At 36.9% G+C, this 16,951-nt stretch overlaps 1 protein-coding gene across 3 annotated transcripts in view; it reads left to right on the top strand.

The window, feature by feature from the left end:
* PRKAA1 (protein kinase AMP-activated catalytic subunit alpha 1) overlaps positions 1-16,951 on the top strand; it is a 44,585-nt gene that overhangs the window by 16,039 nt on the left and 11,595 nt on the right. For 2 of the 3 annotated variants that reach the window (XM_061189212.1, XM_061189213.1), the window contains 3 exons: positions 10,698-10,839; positions 12,531-12,624; positions 16,471-16,615. In XM_061189212.1, coding sequence (XP_061045195.1) covers positions 10,698-10,839; positions 12,531-12,624; positions 16,471-16,615 — 381 coding nt within the window. Of the gene's footprint in view, positions 1-10,697; positions 10,840-12,530; positions 12,625-16,470; positions 16,616-16,951 lie in introns of those variants that run through there. The other variant, XM_061189214.1, reaches the window with a different exon arrangement.

Raw genomic sequence — 16,951 nt, 5'->3', positions numbered from 1 at the left:
CAAACAATGCGTCTTTTTTTTTCTTTTAGAAAAAATAATAATCTCATTGCTCCCGTGATTAAAAACCTGCAGTGGTTCCTAATCCTTGGGGGTTTTTAAAGGATGGTCAGGCTCAGCTCCATCCCAAGTCCCAGATCAAGCAGGAAAGTCTATTTCGATTGGAATAATGAGAAAAATTCTTTGTTTAAAATAATGTTTTAAATACAGGGAGTTTAAAATATCAATGCTGAGTTTTCAATTTGGAAATAGTAAAAAATATTGTATTAATCTCCCAGCGCTGCCATAACAAAAATATTGCAGACCGAATGGCTTTGACAACAGAAATTTATTTTCTCACAGTCTAGAGGCTAAAAGTCTGAGATCAAGGTTTGGTTTCTTCTGAGGCCTCTCTCCTTAGCATGCAGATGGCTGCCTTCTCTGACTGTCCTCACATGGTTTCCTATGTGTACCTCTACTCTTTCTCTGTGTATCCATATTTCCTCCTAAAGGCACACTTGTCAGGTTGGATCAGGACCTACCCCAACTGTTTCATTTTAACTTAGTCATCTCTTTAAAGGCCTTATTTCCAAATACTATCACATTCTGAGGTACTAGGGATTAGGACTTAAACATACGAATGTGGGGGGAGACACAATTCAGCCCATAAGGGATTTCTTGTTATCATTACCCTTGATTTTCAGCTGGTAATTATGAAGATTGCCAGGGAAAGCTCTTTGATATTGGTCTTACAAACTATGTTCTAATTTAGAAGAGAACATTTTCTTCCTGAAAAACTAAAACTCTAAATCACTTATTTAAAAATTGAAAAAAAAATTTTTTTGAAAAGTAATACATGTATATTTTAAAATGTCAAATAGTGCTAAGAGGTCTATTTATAAAACAGAATTTCCTACCCCCACTTTCAACTCTTAGCTGTTTCTTCTTGTATTTATCTTTAAAAAATTTTTTTTAATTTTTTATTTATTTTATTTTATTTTTTTTAAATTTATTTTATTTTTGGCTGCATTGGGTCTTCATTGCTGCGCACGGCCTTTCTCTAGTTGCGGCGAGCGGGGGCTACTCTTCATTGCAGTGCGGTGGCTTCTCTTGTTGCAGAGCACGGGCTCTAGGCATGCAGGCTTCAGTAGTTGTAGCACGTGGGCTCAGTAGTTGTGGCTCGCGGGCAGTAGAGCACAGGCTCAGTAGTTGTGGTGCACGGGCTTAGTTGCTCCGCGGCATGTGGGATCTTCCTGGACGAGGTCTTGAACCTGTGTCCCCTGCATTGGCAGGTGGATTCTTAACCACTGTGCCACCAGGGAAGCCCTATCTGTTTTTTTTTAAACTTCCACATTTCTAATTGATAATGCATGCATAAAAGTTATCTTAATTCTTGTTGACAGACTTTTTGTTAAATTCTTATTATGGTTGATGAGGATTTTAGTTCTTTCTTAAGTTATTTTATTTTTATATTGAGGTATAGTTGATTTACAGTATTATATTAGTTTCCAATGTACAACATAGTGATTCAAAATTTTTATAGATTATACTTCATTTATAGTTATTATAAAATATTGGTCATATTCCCTGTGCTGTACAACATATCCTTATAGCTTATTTATTTTATACATAGTAGTTTGTACCTCTTTATCCCCTATCCCTATCTTGCCCTTACCCAATTCCCTCTCCTCACTGGTAACCACTGGTTTGTTCTCTTTATCTGTGAGTTTGTTTCTTTTTTGTTATATTCACTAGTTTTATTTTATTAAAATTTTTTAAAAAAATTTTATTGAAGTATAGTTGATTTACAATACTGTGTTAGTTTTAGGCATATAGCAAAGTGTTGTGGATATATATACATATTATGTTCTTTTTCAGATTCTTTTCCATTGTAAGTTATTATAAGATATTGAATATAGTTCCCTGTGCTGTACAGTAAATCCTTGTTGTTTATCTATTTTATATATAGTGGTATCTGTTAATCCCATACTCCTAATTTATCCCTTCCCACCCTTTTCCCTTGGGTAACCATAAGTTTGTTTTCTATGTCTGTGAATCTGTTTCTGTTTTGTAAAAATGTTCATTTTTATTATTATTTTTTGATTCTACATACAAGTGATATCGTATAATATTTGTCTTTCTCTGTCTGACTTCATTCAATATGATAATCTCTAAGTCCATCCATGTTGCTGCAGATGGCATTATTTCATTCTTTTTTTATGGCTGAGTAATATTCCTGTGTGTGTGTGTGTGTGTGTGTGTGTGTGTGTATCACATCTTCTTTATCCATTCATCTGTTGATGGACACTTAGCTTGCTTCCATGTCTTGGCTATTGTAAATAGTGCTGCTATGAACATTGGGGTGCATGTATCTTTTCTTTTCTTTTTTTAAATTTTTTTCTGGCCTTTTGGGCACAATGTCATCTTAGGAGGAACTTGCCTTTCTCCTCTTATGCTTTTTTTTTTTTTAATAAATTTATTTATTTATTTTTGGCTGCGTTGGGTCTTTGTTGCTGTGTGTGGGCTTTCTCTAGTTGCAGCGAGCGGGGGCTACTCTTCATTGTGGTGCACAGGCTTCTCATTGCGGTGGCTTCTCTTGTTGCGGAGCACGGGCTCTAGGCGTGCGGGCTTCAGTAGTTGTGGCGTGTGGGCTTAGCTGCTTTGCAGCATGTGGGATCTTCCCAGACCAGGGCTCGAACCTGTGTCCCCTGCATTGGCAGGCGGATTCTTAACCCCTGTGCCACCAGGGAAGTCTGCATGTATCTTTTTGAATTAGAGTTTTCATAGTTTCTGGATACATGCCTAGGAGTGGGATTGCTGGATCATATGGTAGTTCTATTTTTAGTTGTTTTAGGACCCTTATGTTTTCCATGGTGGCTGCACTGATCTACAGTCCCACCAACAGTGTAGGAGGGTTCCCTTTTCTCCACACTCTCTCCTGAATTTATTATTTGTAGATGTTTTGATGATGGCCATTCTGACTGGTGTGAGGTGATACCTCATTGCAGTTTTGATTTGCATTACTCTAACAATTAGAGATGTTGAACATCTTTTCATGTGCCTATTGGCCATCTGTGTGTTCTTTGGAGAAATTTCTATTTAGGTCTTCTGCCATTGTTTGATTGGCTTGTTTATATTTTTGATATTGAGAGAGCTGTTTGTATATTTTGGAAATTAAGCCCTTATTGGTCTCATCATTTGCAGATATTTTCTCCCAGTGCATAGGTTGTCTTTTTGTTTTGTTTATGGTTTCCTTTGCTGTGCAAAAGTGTATAAGTTTGATTAGGTCCCATTTGTTTATTTTTGCTTTTATTTCATTTGCTTTGGGCTGATCTAAGAAAATATTGCTATGATTTATGTCAAAGAATATTTTGCCTATGTTCTTTGCTAGGGAGTTTTATGGTATTATGTCTTATATTTAAGTCTTTAAGCCATTTAGAGTTTACTTTTGTGTATGGTGTGAGGGAGTGTTTGAACTTCATTGATTTACATGAGGCTGTCTGGCTTTCCCAACACCACTTGCTGAGGAGACTGTCTGTCTGGCTTACTTCACTAAGCATAATAACCTCCATGTCAAAGATTTTAGTTCTTTTGTACCTTTTCCTCTACACCCTCATTCTCCTAATATAATTATGTCATACTTTAAAAAAAAATCCATATTTGGTGTTTTCATAATTGTGACTGTGTAAAAACTATCTGCTAAGCCAATACTATGACTATATTTACTTATAGAGCTTTTCGTTTTTCCTGGAGTTATTAATTTACCTCATTTTTTCATTTGCTTAGTTTTCTTCTAACCTAAGGCTAAATTCTCCACATCTTCAAATGCTTTTGTAAGATCTTTCTCAATGTAACATTTCGTACTTTCAAACCTGTAAGATAATTTATCTGTCTATTCTTTTTTCTCCCTAGAAATAACCGTCCTAGATCCTCTGCAACATTTCTGTCTGGATTTGTTGCCTTCCAGCCTTCTACACAGCTGTTACCTAGGACTTTGCTTCATTACCTTATTGGGGATTCTCTTCTTTTTCTCCTATATTGGATCCCTTCTTACTGAATACCATCTTGGTTTCTTTTTATTTATTTATTATTTAAAGAAAAATTTTTTTATTTTAAATTTTTTTTTGAATTTTTGAATTTTATTTTATTTTTTATACAGCAGGTTCTTATTAGTTATCTATTTTATACATATTAGTGTATCTATGTCAATCCCAATCTCCCAATTCATCACACCACCCCCTCCCCACCACTTTCCCCCCTTGGTGTTCATACATTTGTTCTCAACATCTGTGTCTCAATTTCTGCCCTGCAAACCAGTTCATCTGTACCATTTTTCTAAGTTCCACATATATGCGTTAATATACGATGTTTGTTTTTCTCTTTCTGACTTACTTCACTGTGTAAGACTGTCTCTAGATCCATCCACGTCTCTACAAATGACCCAATTTCGTTCCTTTTTATGGCTGAGTAGTATTCCATTGTATATATGTGCCACATCTTCTTTATCCATTCATCTGTCGATGGGCATTTAGGTTGCTTCCATGACCTGGCTGTTGTAAATAGTGCTGCAATGAATATTGGGGTGCATGTGTCTTTTTGAATTTTGGTTTTCTCTGGGTATATACCCAGTAGTGGGATTGCTGGGTCATATGGTAATTCTATTTTTAGTTTTTTTAAGGAACCTCCATACTGTTCTCCATAGTGGCTGTATCAATTTACACTCCCACCAACAGTGCAAGAGGGTTCCCTTTTCTCCACACCCTCTCCAGCATTTGTTGTTTGTAGATTTTCTGATGATGCCCATTCTAGGTGGTGTGAGGTGATACCTCACTGTAGTTTTGATTTGCATTTCTCTAATAATTAGTGATGTTGAGCAGCTTTTCATGTGCTTCTTGGCCATCTGTATGTCTTCTTTGGAGAAATGTCTATTTAGGTCTTCTGCCTATTTATTTATTTATTTATGGCTGTGTTGGGTCTTTGTTGCTGCGCGCGAGCTTTCTCTAACTGCGTTGAGTGGGGGCTACTCTTCACTGCAATGTGCGGGCTTCTTATTGCAGCGCCTTTCCTTGTGGAGCATAGGCTCTAGGCGTGCAGGCTTCAGTAGTTGTGGCACATGGGCTCAGTAGTTGTGGCACGCGGGCTTCGGTATTTGTGGCTCGCAGGCTCAGAGCGCAGGCTCAGTAGTTGTGGCGCACGGGCTTAGTTGCTCCGCAGCATGTGGGATCTTCCCAGACCAGGGCTCGAACCCGTGTCCCCTGCATTGGCAGGCAGATTCTCAACCACTGCGCCACCAGGGAAGCCCCATTTGCAAATATTTTCTCCCATTCTGAGGGTTGTCTCTTCATCGTTTGTAGTTTCCTTTGCTTTGCAAAAGCTTTTAAGTTTCATTAGGTCCCATTTGTTTATATTTGTTTTTATTTCCATTAATCTAGGAGGTGGATCAAAAAAGATCTTGCTGTGACTTATGTCAAAGAGTGTTTTTCCTATGTTGTCCTCCAAGAGTTTTATAGTGTCCGGTCTTACATTTAGGTCTCTAATCCATTTTCAGTTTATTTTTGTGTATGGTGTTAGGGAGTGTTCTAATTTCATTCTTTTACATGTAGCTGTCCAGTTTTCCCAGCACCACTTATTCAAGAGACTGTCTTTTCTCCATTGTATATCCTTTCCTCCTTTGTCATAGATTAGTTGACCATAGGTGCGTGGGTTTATCTCTGGGCTTTCTATCCTGTTCCATTGATCTATATTTCTGTTTTTGTGCCAGTACCATATTGTCTTGATTACTGTAGCTTTGTAGTATAGTCTGAAGTCAGGGAGTCTGCTTGTTCCAGCTCCATTTTTCCTTCTCAAGATTTCTTTGGCTAGTCAGGGTCTTTTGTGTCTCCATACAAATTTTAAGATTTCTTCTTCTAGTTCTGTGAAAAATGCCACTGGTAATTTGATAGGATTGCATTGAATCTGTAGATTGCTTTGGGTAGTATAGTCATTTTCACAATATTGATTCTTCCAGTCCAAAAACATGGTATATCTCTCCATCTGTTTGTGTTGTCTTTGATTTCTTTCATCAGTGTCTTATAGTTTTCTGCATACAGGTCTTTTGTCTCCTAAGGTAGGTTTATTCCTAGGTATTTTATTCTTTTTGTTGAAATGGTGAATGGGAGTGTTTCCCTAATTTCTCTTTCTGATCTTTTGTTGTTAGTGTATAGGAATGCAAGAGATTTCTATGCATTAATTTTGTATCCTGCTACTTTACCAAATTCATTGATTAGCTCTAGTAGTTTTCTGGTAGAGTCTTTAGCATTCTCTATGTATAGTATCATGTCATCTGCAAACAGTGACAGTTTTACTTCTTTTCCAATTTGTATTCCTTTTATTTCTTTTTCTTCTCTGATTGCCATGGCTAGGACTTCCAAAACTATGTTGAATAATAGTGGTGAGAGTGGACATCCTTGTCTTGTTCCTGATCTTAGAGGAAATGCTTTCAGTTTTTCACCATTGAGAATGATGTTTGCTATGGGTTTGTCGTATATGGCCTTTATTATGTTGAGGTAGGTTCCCTCTATGCCCACTTTCTGGAGAGTTTTTATCCTAAATCGTGTTGAATTTTGTCAAAATCTTTTTCTGCATCTATTGAGATGATCATATGGTTTTTCTTCTTCAATTTGTTAATATGGTGTATCACATTGATTGATTTGCGTATCTTGAAGAATCCTTGCATCCATGGGATAAATCCCACTTGATCACGGTGAATGATCCTTTTAATGTACTGTTGGATTCTGTTTGCTAGTATTTTGTTGAGGATTTTTGCATCTATGTTCATCAGTGATATTGGTCTGTAATTTTCTCTTTTTGTAGTATCTTTGTCTGCTTTTGGTATCATGGTGATGGTGGCCTCATAGAATGAGTTTGGGAGTGTTCCTTCCTCTGCAAATTTTTGGACGAGTTTGAGAAGGATGGGTGTTAGCTCTTCTCTAAATGTTTGATAGAATTCACCTGTGAAGCCATCTGGTCCTGGACTTTTGTTTGTTGGAAGATTTTTAACCACAGTTTCAATTTCATTACTTGTGATTGGTCTGTTCATATTTTCTATTTCTTCCTGGTTCAGTCTTGGAATGTTATACCTTTCTAAGAATTTGTCTATTTTGTCCAGGTTGTCTATTTTATTGGCACAGAGTTGTTTGTAGTAGTCTCTTATGATACTTTGTATTTCTGCAGTGTCCATTGTAACTTCTCCTTTTTCATTTCTAATTTTATTGATCTGAGTCCTCTCCCTCTTTTTCTTGATGAGTCTGGCTAATGGTTTATCAATTTTGTTTATCTTCTCAAAGAACCAGCTTTTAGTTTTATTGATCTTTGCTATTGTTTTCTTTGTTTCTGTTTCACTTATTTCTGCTCTGATCTTTATGATTTCTTTCCTTCTACTAACTTTGGGTTTTGTTTGTTCTTCTTTCTCTAGTTCCTTTAGGTGTAAGGTTAGATGGTTTATTTGAGATTTTTCTTGTTTCTTGTGGTAGGCTTGTATTGCTATAAACTTCCTTCTTAGAACTGCTTTTGCTGCATCCCATAGGTTTTGGATCATCGTGTTTTCATTGCAATTTGTCTCTAGGTATTTTCTGATTTCCTCTTTGATTTCTTCAGTGATCTCTTGGTTATTTAGTAACGTATTGTTTAGCTTCCATGTGTTTGTGTTTTTTACATTTTTTTCCGTGTAATTGATTTCTAATCTCATAGTATTATGGTCGGAAAAGATGCTTGATATGATTTCAGTTTTCTTAAATTTACCAAGGCTTGATTTCTGACCCAAGATGTGATCTATCCTGGAGAATGTTCTGTGTGCACTTGAGAAGAAAGTGTAATCTGCTGTTTTTGGATGGAATGTCCTATAAATATCAATTAAATCTATCTGGTCTATTGTGTCATTTAAAGCTTGTGTTTCCTTATTAATTTTCTGTCTGGATTATCTGTCCATTGGTGTAAGTGAGGTGTTAAAATCCCCTACTATTACTGTGTTACTGTCAATTTCCTGTTTTATAGCTGTTAGCAGTTGCCTTATGTATTGAGGTGTTCCTATGTTGGGTGCATATATATGTATAATTGTTATATCTTCTTCTTGGATTGATCCCTTGATCATTATGTAGTGTCGTTCCTTGTCTCTTGTAACATTCTTTGTTTTAAAGTCCATTTTATATCATATGAGTATTGCTACTCCAGCTTTCTTTTCATTTTCATTTGCATGGAATATGTTTTTCCATCCCCTCACTTTCAGTCTCTACGTGTCCCTAGGTTTGAAGTGGGTCTCTTCTAGACAGCATATATATGGGTCTTGTTTTTTTTTGTTTTTTAAATTTATTTATTTTATTTATTTATTTTTGGCTGCATTGGGTCTTCGTTGCTGCATGCGGGCTTTCTCTAGTTGTGGCGAGCGGGGGCTACTGTTCGTTGCTGTGCATGGTCTTCTCATTGCGGTGGCTTCTCTTGTTGCAGAGCACGGGCTCTAGGCACACGGGCTTCAGTAGTCACGACACTCAGGCTCTAGAGCGCAGGCTCAGTAGTTGTGGCGCACGGGCTTAGTTGCTCTGTGGCATGTGGGATCTTCCTGGACCAAGGCTCGAACCTGTGTCCCCTGCATTGGCAGGTGGATTCTTAACCACTGCGCCACCAGGGAAGCTGTGGGTCTTATTTTTATATCCATTCAGTGAGCCTGTGTCTTTTGGTTGGAGCATTTATTCCATTCATGTTTAAGGTAATTATCGATATGTATGTTCCCATTACCATTTTCTTAATTGTTATGGGTTTGGTTTTGTAGGTCCTTTTCTTCTCTTGTGTTTCCCACTTAGAGAAGTTCCTTTAGTGTTTGTTGTAGAGCTGGTTTCGTGGTGCTAAATTCTCTTAGCTTTTGCTTGTCTGTAAAGCTTTTGATTTCTCCGTCAAATCTGAATGAGATCCTTGTGGGGTAGAGTAATGTTGGTTGTAGGTTCTTCCCTTTCATCAGTTTAAATATATCATGCCACTCGCTTCTGGCTTTTAGAGTTTCTGCTGAGAAATCAGCTGTTGACCTTATGGGAGTTCCCTTGTATGTTATTTGTCGTTTTTCCCTTGTTGCTTTCAGTAATTTTTCTTTGTCTTTAATTTTTGTCAATTTGATTACTGTTTGTCTCCGCGTGTTTCTCCTTCAGTTTATCCTACCTGGGACTCTCTGTGCTTCCTGGACTTGGGTGGCTATTTCCTTTTCTATGTTAGGGAAGTTTTCGACTATAATTTCTTCAAATATTTTCTCGGGTCCTTTCTCTGTTTCTTCTCCTTCTGGGACCCCTATAATGCAAATGTTGTTGTGTTTAATGTTGTCCCAGAGGTCTCTTAGGCTGTCTTCTTTTCTTTTCATTCTTTTTTCTGTATTCTGTTCCTTGGCAGTGAATTCCACCATTCTGTCTTCCAGGTCACTTATCTGTTCTTCTGCCTCAGTTATTCTGCTATTGATTCCTTCTAGTGTATTTTTCATTTCAGTTATTGTATTGTTCATCTCTTTTTGTTTGTTCTTTAATTCTTCTAGATGTTTGTTCTTTAATTCTTCTAGGTCTTTGATAAACATTTCTTGCATCTTCTCAATCTTTGCCTCCATTCTTTTTCCGAGGTCCTGGATCATCTTCACTATCATTATTCTGAATTCTTTTTCTGGAAAGTTGTCTATCTCCACTTTATTGTTTTTCTGGGGGGTTTTATCTTGTTTTTTCATCTTGTACAAAGCCCTCTGCCTTTTCATTTTGTCTATCTTTCTGTGAATGTGGTTTTCCTTCCACAGGCTGCAGAATTGTAGTTCTTGCTTCTGCTGTCTGCCCTCTTACCATCTTGGTTTCTTTCCTGATTTTGGTGGAATATTAATTCTCCATTAGGTCCTTAAGAAAGCGTGAATAGAAGCTAAATTTTTGGAGACTTTGTCTCTGTTAAAAAATGTCTAAATTGTATTATAACCATTGATTATCTGGGTATAACATTCAAAATTGAAGGGTAATCACTAAAAATTTTTTTCTTATTTTTAAAAACAGAAACTACATGCTCATGAACCAAAATTGTAAAGGTTCAAGAGATTATAGAGAAAGTGTGTCTAACATGAGGGTGGTTTTTGGTATGATTCAACTGTTCTGTATCTGATTATAATGGTGATTACACCAATTTCTACATGTCTTAAAATCCATAGAACTGCACACCAAAAGAAAAAAGTTCAATTTGTATGTATGATAGTTTAAAAAATGAAAAGTAAATTAAGAGAATATAAAAGTACAAAAAGGCAGAGAGCAAAAAGAAGTTTCTTTCTTTCTCTCTCCCTTAGCCTTCCAGCTTTAAACATCTAAACGTTCAGGGGTAAATCAGGCAGAATTGAAAGGAACTTGGCATATATTCACTACTATGTATAAAATAGATAACTGATGAGAACCTACTGTATAGCATAGGGAATAGTACTCAGTGTTCTGTGGTGACCTAAATGGGAAGGAAATGCAAAAAACAGGGGATATATGTATACCTATAGCTGATTCACTTTAATGTACAGCAGAAACTAGCACAACATTGTAAAGCAGCTATACACCAGTAAAAATTAAAAAAGAAAAAAGGAACTTGGAACTGCTCAAGTACTTTTGGAGAATGCTAAGATTACTACTCTTCGAATAGTTCTAAATATGTTATTAATGAAACCTGGCACTAATTTATTAAAATTATTTCTCCTACAGTTGGCAAACATGAATTGACTGGGCATAAAGTTGCTGTGAAGATACTCAATCGACAGAAGATTCGAAGCCTTGATGTAGTAGGAAAAATCCGCAGAGAAATTCAGAACCTCAAGCTTTTCAGGCATCCTCATATAATTAAACTGTAAGATCTAATTATATTAAATATAGTCATATCATTTTTGCATCATTTTTGTTAACCTTCTTAATCTGACAAGTGAGAAAGATGAGTGACATTGCTTTGGTCTGTTCCTGAGGGTTTTAAAATTTCTTCCTGTTCATGTATTTATCTAACCCCATTCACGGTCACTTAAGCCTAAGTTCACATTTTGCCCTTGTGATGATCAGATGTTATCTTTCTCATTCTCGGGACTGATGCCCTTCTGATAGATAAGTTTCAGTGCCCCTATTGCTGTAGAACCAACAATGATTTGCTAGTAAAAACTCCTGCCCTCCAAATTTCCAGATGATATCAGCTAGCCTCACTAGAGACAATGCAGTAGGGTCTCCATTCCCCCACACTGCTTATATCTGATAAAACAAATAACAAATAATAGATTTTCAGGAATCCAAATCCAAATCCAAATAACAGAATTTCAGGAATCCAAATTTCAAAAGGCAGTAATATTACCGTTGTTTTACAGCTGACAATTGTAGGATCTACAGTTAACTTATTTACTACTCAGCTTTATTATGCAGGCTATAAATTAAAACCATTTAGGCTTTTGTATTGAACTGGTGACTCAAAATATGTTTCACTCTCACCTCTTCTCATTTGTTGAGGTGCCATGGTTTTATATACTATCCTTATGCTGACAACCCTTAATATACATCTCCTGCTTTGAAACCTGTTCCCTGAATATGCACACTGCCTATTTTACATCTCCATTTGGGTGACCATGAGGCATGTGAAACTCGACATGGCCCAAACTGAACCCTTTATTACCCTCCCGTGCCTGGTCTTCCTGGTCTTTTCACCATCTCAGTTAATATCAGTTCCTCAGGGCAGAAACTTAGGAACTATCCTTAACTTTCCTATTTCTCTCACTTCCCAACCTCCACTCCATCTCTTCCTTCAAAAATATATCTAAGATCTCATTCTAGTTCCTTCATTATCATCAACCCAGTGTGGGCCCCCTTCATCTTTCTCATGGACTACTGCAGTAGCCACCTGCTTCCACCCTACTGCCCAGTAAGTTCTTCACATTGCTGCCATCAACTAAAGGTACCCTTTTACTTGGCCAGATCATGTGACTGCTTTGCTTAAAACCTTCAATAGCTTTCTTTCTCCCATAGAGTAAAAGCCAAAGCCTCTTCATGGCTTTTAAGGTTCTGTGTCCTCTGCTGTCCAGTTACCTCTTTGACCCCACATCCTGTTTCTCGCTCCTAGCTCACTCTGCTCTAGCCTTCCTGCCATTGCTCAAATGCGCCAGGCAGGTTTCCCCCTGGGGGCCTTTGCACTTGCTGTTCCCTCTGCCTGGTTCACCTTCTTCCTAGATAATGGCATAGTTTGTTCCCTGATATCCATTAGGCTCTGCTTAAATGTTACTTTATCAGAGAGGCCTTCCTTGAATACCCTGTATGAAAGATTTCCCTTAGTTTTGCTTTGATTCTCTTCATAGCATGTTCCACCACCTGAGATACTGTTTTTTATTTAGTGTCTGTTTCCTGGCTTCTGGAAAATAAACTCCATGAGAGCAGATAATTTGTTTTGTTCCCTGCAGTTTTCCCAGCGTCTAGCACAGTGCCTGGTGTATTATAGGTGCTTAGTAAACATTTATTGAATGAATGAATATACATGTTTTAATACTGGTAGGTAATGTTTTCTCTCACCAGGTACCAGGTCATCAGTACACCATCTGATATTTTCATGGTGATGGAATATGTCTCAGGAGGAGAGCTATTTGATTATATCTGTAAAAATGGAAGGGTAAGCAGTTCTGTTTTAATCCTGTATATGTTTTGTAATTCCCCTGATCCCTTACTAGCATCAAAATATCAGAAAGCAATTCTGTTAAGAGGTCTATTTAATAACCAGCTCCCTTAGTCATGTATTTGCCTAGAATCATAGACTATTTAGAGCTAAGAAGGATCTTAAAGATTATCTCCTTAGCCTACTTACACAGATATGGAAACCAAGACTCACAGTTTATTTATTTATTTTTTAAAAAATTTATTTTATTTATTTATTTATTTTTGGCTGCATTGGGTCTTCATTGCTGCGCGTGGGCTTTCTCTAGTTGCGGTGAACGGGGGCTACCCTTCATTGCGGTGTGTGGGCTTCTCATTGCAGTGGCTCCTCTTGTTGTGGAGCATGGGTTCTAGGTGCATGGGCTTCTGTAGTTGTGACATGCGGGCTCAGTAGTTGTGGCTCGTGGGCTCTAGAGCGCAGGCTGTTGTTGTGGTGCACAGGCTTAGTTGCTCCGTGGCATGTGGGATCTTCCTGGACCAGGGCTCGAACCCGTGTCCCCTGCATTGGCAGGCGGATTCTTAACCACTGCTCCACCAGGGAAGTCCCTCACAGTTTATTTATTTTTATTTATTTACTTTTTATATTTTGGTCACACTCTGCGGCATGTGGGATCTTAGTTCCCTGACCAGGGATCGAACCTGTGCCCCCTGCATTGGAAGCGCAGAGTCTTAACCACTGGACCACCAGGGAAGTCCGAGACTCACAGTTTATATATATGCTCACGTAATTTATTAATGACAGAATTGGATTGAGACTCCAGAACTAACGATCTTCAGACGTTGCTTCTGGGGCATACAAATCCTTTTAATATATATCTTAAATTATGTATGTAATCCTTAAAAAATATATTATTAAATACTTAAAGATCTAGGCCTTGCTAGTCAACCCTAGTCACATTTAAATTGCATTCATTTTTTGGTTTCAGAAATCTGATGTACCTGGAATAGTAAGAACAGGCTCCATGAAGGAGGTAGGAATTAGACTTAAAGAATTTAGAGTTGGAAGGAACTTTAGAAGACATTTTGAACAGTGTCTTAAGTTACAGACACAAAAACTGAACATTGCCCCCCGCCCATACTTTTTCTTACACCCAGGGTATGTGGTATGCAAAAACCTATTTCTGGAAGAGCCACATCAAGCACTGAGAAGCCAATTTTTTTCCCTCCCAATCTAACATTCTTTATATCATTCACTCATTTGTTCTATGTAGCATATCTCTTTACTTTCATCAAAATCAAAATCATTAACCAAATTAATTTTGATTTTACCATTTCTTAACATGGTTCATTTCAATTTCAGGTATTTCACTTGTCTTTTCACTCCCCACTCCCCGCCCCCCGCAATCCCGCACAAATATTCTGCCTAGAAAAATGGAAACAGACACAAATTGAATTGGTATCTTGCTTTCTTATCTTTTGTTTTTCATGTCTTGATCATTTTGCTTTACATTATGGGAATTTTCCTCACTTTTATCTGTTGCATATTAAAATTCCAGCTGTCATTTTTTATTTCTTTCTTGTTTTCTGAAGTTGTCTTTCTTTAAATAGCCTATTTTTTTGTTGTTGTTCCACAGAGATAATAAATGTATCTGTCTGAGGATGACAATTAGTTTAAAAATATTTTCTTCTTCTCTTCCCTGGATTGCTTCTGTACCTTCTGTTCTCCCTGCTCCCTGTTTTTTTTCTATTCATTTTATTGGTCTTTGTCTTTTGTGCATGACCCTTGCTCAGATACCTGGTGATTCTGGGTTGTCCACTCATATTTGAGAGTGAGATTCTAAATGCCAGGCTCATGAGGATGGAACTTATTAATTGGTGGGGCTTCCCTTAGGTTGAATAGGTACGGACCTGTTTGTTTTACTAGGAAACACCAAATGTTAACAATTACAAATATTTTTCCTTGGATCAGAAAGTTGTTCCAGAAGAAACCTTCCAGTTTCCTTGAGCGTGTTAGCTTAGCTGCCAGTGCTCTGCGAGCTAAATGGGGAAAGGCCCACAAGCCTCACTGGTTAGTATGTTGACTTTCATTTTATCCCCATGTTTTCCTTCTGGTGCCTCATTCCTACTCTGGTGTCCTTGAGAACAGAGCTGGTTCAGCCTTATTAAAGAGTAAGTCTTGGGTCTTATTCCCCAGTAAGGGTGAGCTTAAAACTTCTTTCTTCCATCAGTTGTTCTGTTTTCAGTCCATTTCTCCCTTCTACCTTCAGAAATTCCCAACACTTCCAATATCTAAGCCCTTCCAGGAGTCTGTGTGCAGATGAGTTTATCATTGATTTCCACCCGTAAAGGCTTATTAGATTTCAGCTTTCTGTGGTTGGCCAAGTCTTTATCACTGTTCATCTACTCTCTAGCTTAGTGACTCCTCTTGATTACTGCTGTCTCTTCTCTTGCTCTTTTGTCTTTATATGATGTTACCTTAGTGATGTTTCAAGGAGTGGAGACAAAAGGTTCCATCTGCCATGCTTAAATGGAAATATGCTTTGACTTTTCTAATCTTTCTTTGTAGACTTCCCCTCCTTGATCCTTTGTACTCTATTTATTATTAATAGAGTATAATTTTCATTTTTGTAGCCTATCTAGTTATTTTATCTCTTGTATTTTGCTTAATCAATTAAATTTTCTTCTCTTTCACATTTAGAACACATTCTTTTTTTCATTTAGTGTATTTGATATGAAGTCATATTAAAAAATGAACCTATATTCTAGAAATAAAGGTATTAGATTGCTAACGCATTATTACTTTCTCTAGAGGAAGGGTATCTCTGAGTACTTCGATAGTTTTAGTTTTGCTTTCAAAAGAAATTACTGGTTCATATTCCAGATTATCCATACCATTTAAGGTGTAGGAACCTGGTTTTAGAATGCTAATTTGTGACCTGTGTTAGAGAACTGCATATTAGAGTCCTTTGCGTAGAGAATTAATAGGTTATTTATTAAATATGACTTCTTGGGAGCAGGCATACCCAAGTAATGGTTTTCATTTCTGGAAAAAACATCATAAAATAAGAAAATATGGATAAATGGACAGAGAAGTTTTTAAAGAATATTTTTTAAAATGTAATTACAGCATAAGGTGTAATTTTTTCAGTAAGCAGAGTAAAGATAAATGCTGTTATATTTTATAAAACAAATGAATTCAGGTTTTTCTTTTGTTAAAATTAAAACATCTTTTATTTCAGGAGATATGATAACATGGTTGCTTGCTAATTCATTAACACTGCTTAAATGTTGCTTTCTCATATAGTCCACAACAGTATTCCCCACCCCAGCATAACTCTTTGTGCCCTTATCCTGCTTTGTTTTTCTTCAAAACACTCTTACTCCTTATATTGATATTTATATGTTTATTGTCTATTTTCTTTAACTAGATTAGGGCCTTTTTTTAAATCATTGCTATATCTTGAGTGTCTAAAACAGTGCATGGCACATTGAAGGTATTCAATAAATATTTGTTAAAGGAATCAAGGATTAAATATTTGTAATTTACAGGAGAAAACATGCCTACTTTCAGGTAGAAATTGAAATTATTTGAAATAGTGCATGAGATTAGGTGAAAGCAAGTTATTAGAGTGTAGTCAAGAGAGCGATAATATTAGGAAGCTGAGTTACTGATTTGGCTTCTAAGATCCTCCTAGCATTTCTGTTTTGTGCTGCCTATATCTCCTCCCCGTTTCAAAAGTATCTCATGAGTGAGGTTCATTTGGAAGGTTTCTTCCATTTTCACAGTTTTATAGGTTGGAGAATTATAGGTAGAATAATTTCTTTTGAAAGACACACGTTTAAGTTGCCTCTCTACTTTTCTTAGCTGGATGAAAAAGAAAGTCGGCGTCTGTTCCAACAAATCCTTTCTGGTGTGGATTATTGTCACAGGCATATGGTGGTCCACAGAGATTTGAAACCTGAAAATGTCCTGCTTGATGCACACATGAATGCAAAGATTGCTGATTTTGGTAAGGAGATTTTTATAGTTTCATATATTCATTATGTTTAACAAACGTCAGTAGGATTTTTCAGATAACTTTTGCTTTTATGTAATAGACTGAGTATCCCAAAGTAACATATCCTCACCATTTGTCTATGAGCTACAGAAAGGAGTAAAAATAAGGAATTCTCTTAGCTTTATGTCTTTAAAATTGACTTTTATGACATAGGCAAACAATTTAAATTGGCAGCATTAGCGACATCACTTGAAAAGAGACCATTATTTAACTATTTGCTAAATAGTGTTATCAATAGGACACACTATTTCCAGTGTGTTCTTCTGATCAAGTATGGAGCCAGAGGAA

The sequence above is a fragment of the Eubalaena glacialis genome, chromosome 4 (assembly GCF_028564815.1).
Source record: "Eubalaena glacialis isolate mEubGla1 chromosome 4, mEubGla1.1.hap2.+ XY, whole genome shotgun sequence".
NCBI classification, from domain to species: domain Eukaryota; kingdom Metazoa; phylum Chordata; class Mammalia; order Artiodactyla; family Balaenidae; genus Eubalaena; species Eubalaena glacialis.
The sequence above is the reverse complement of the archived record's forward strand: the minus strand, read 5'-3'. Positions and strand labels throughout refer to the sequence as shown.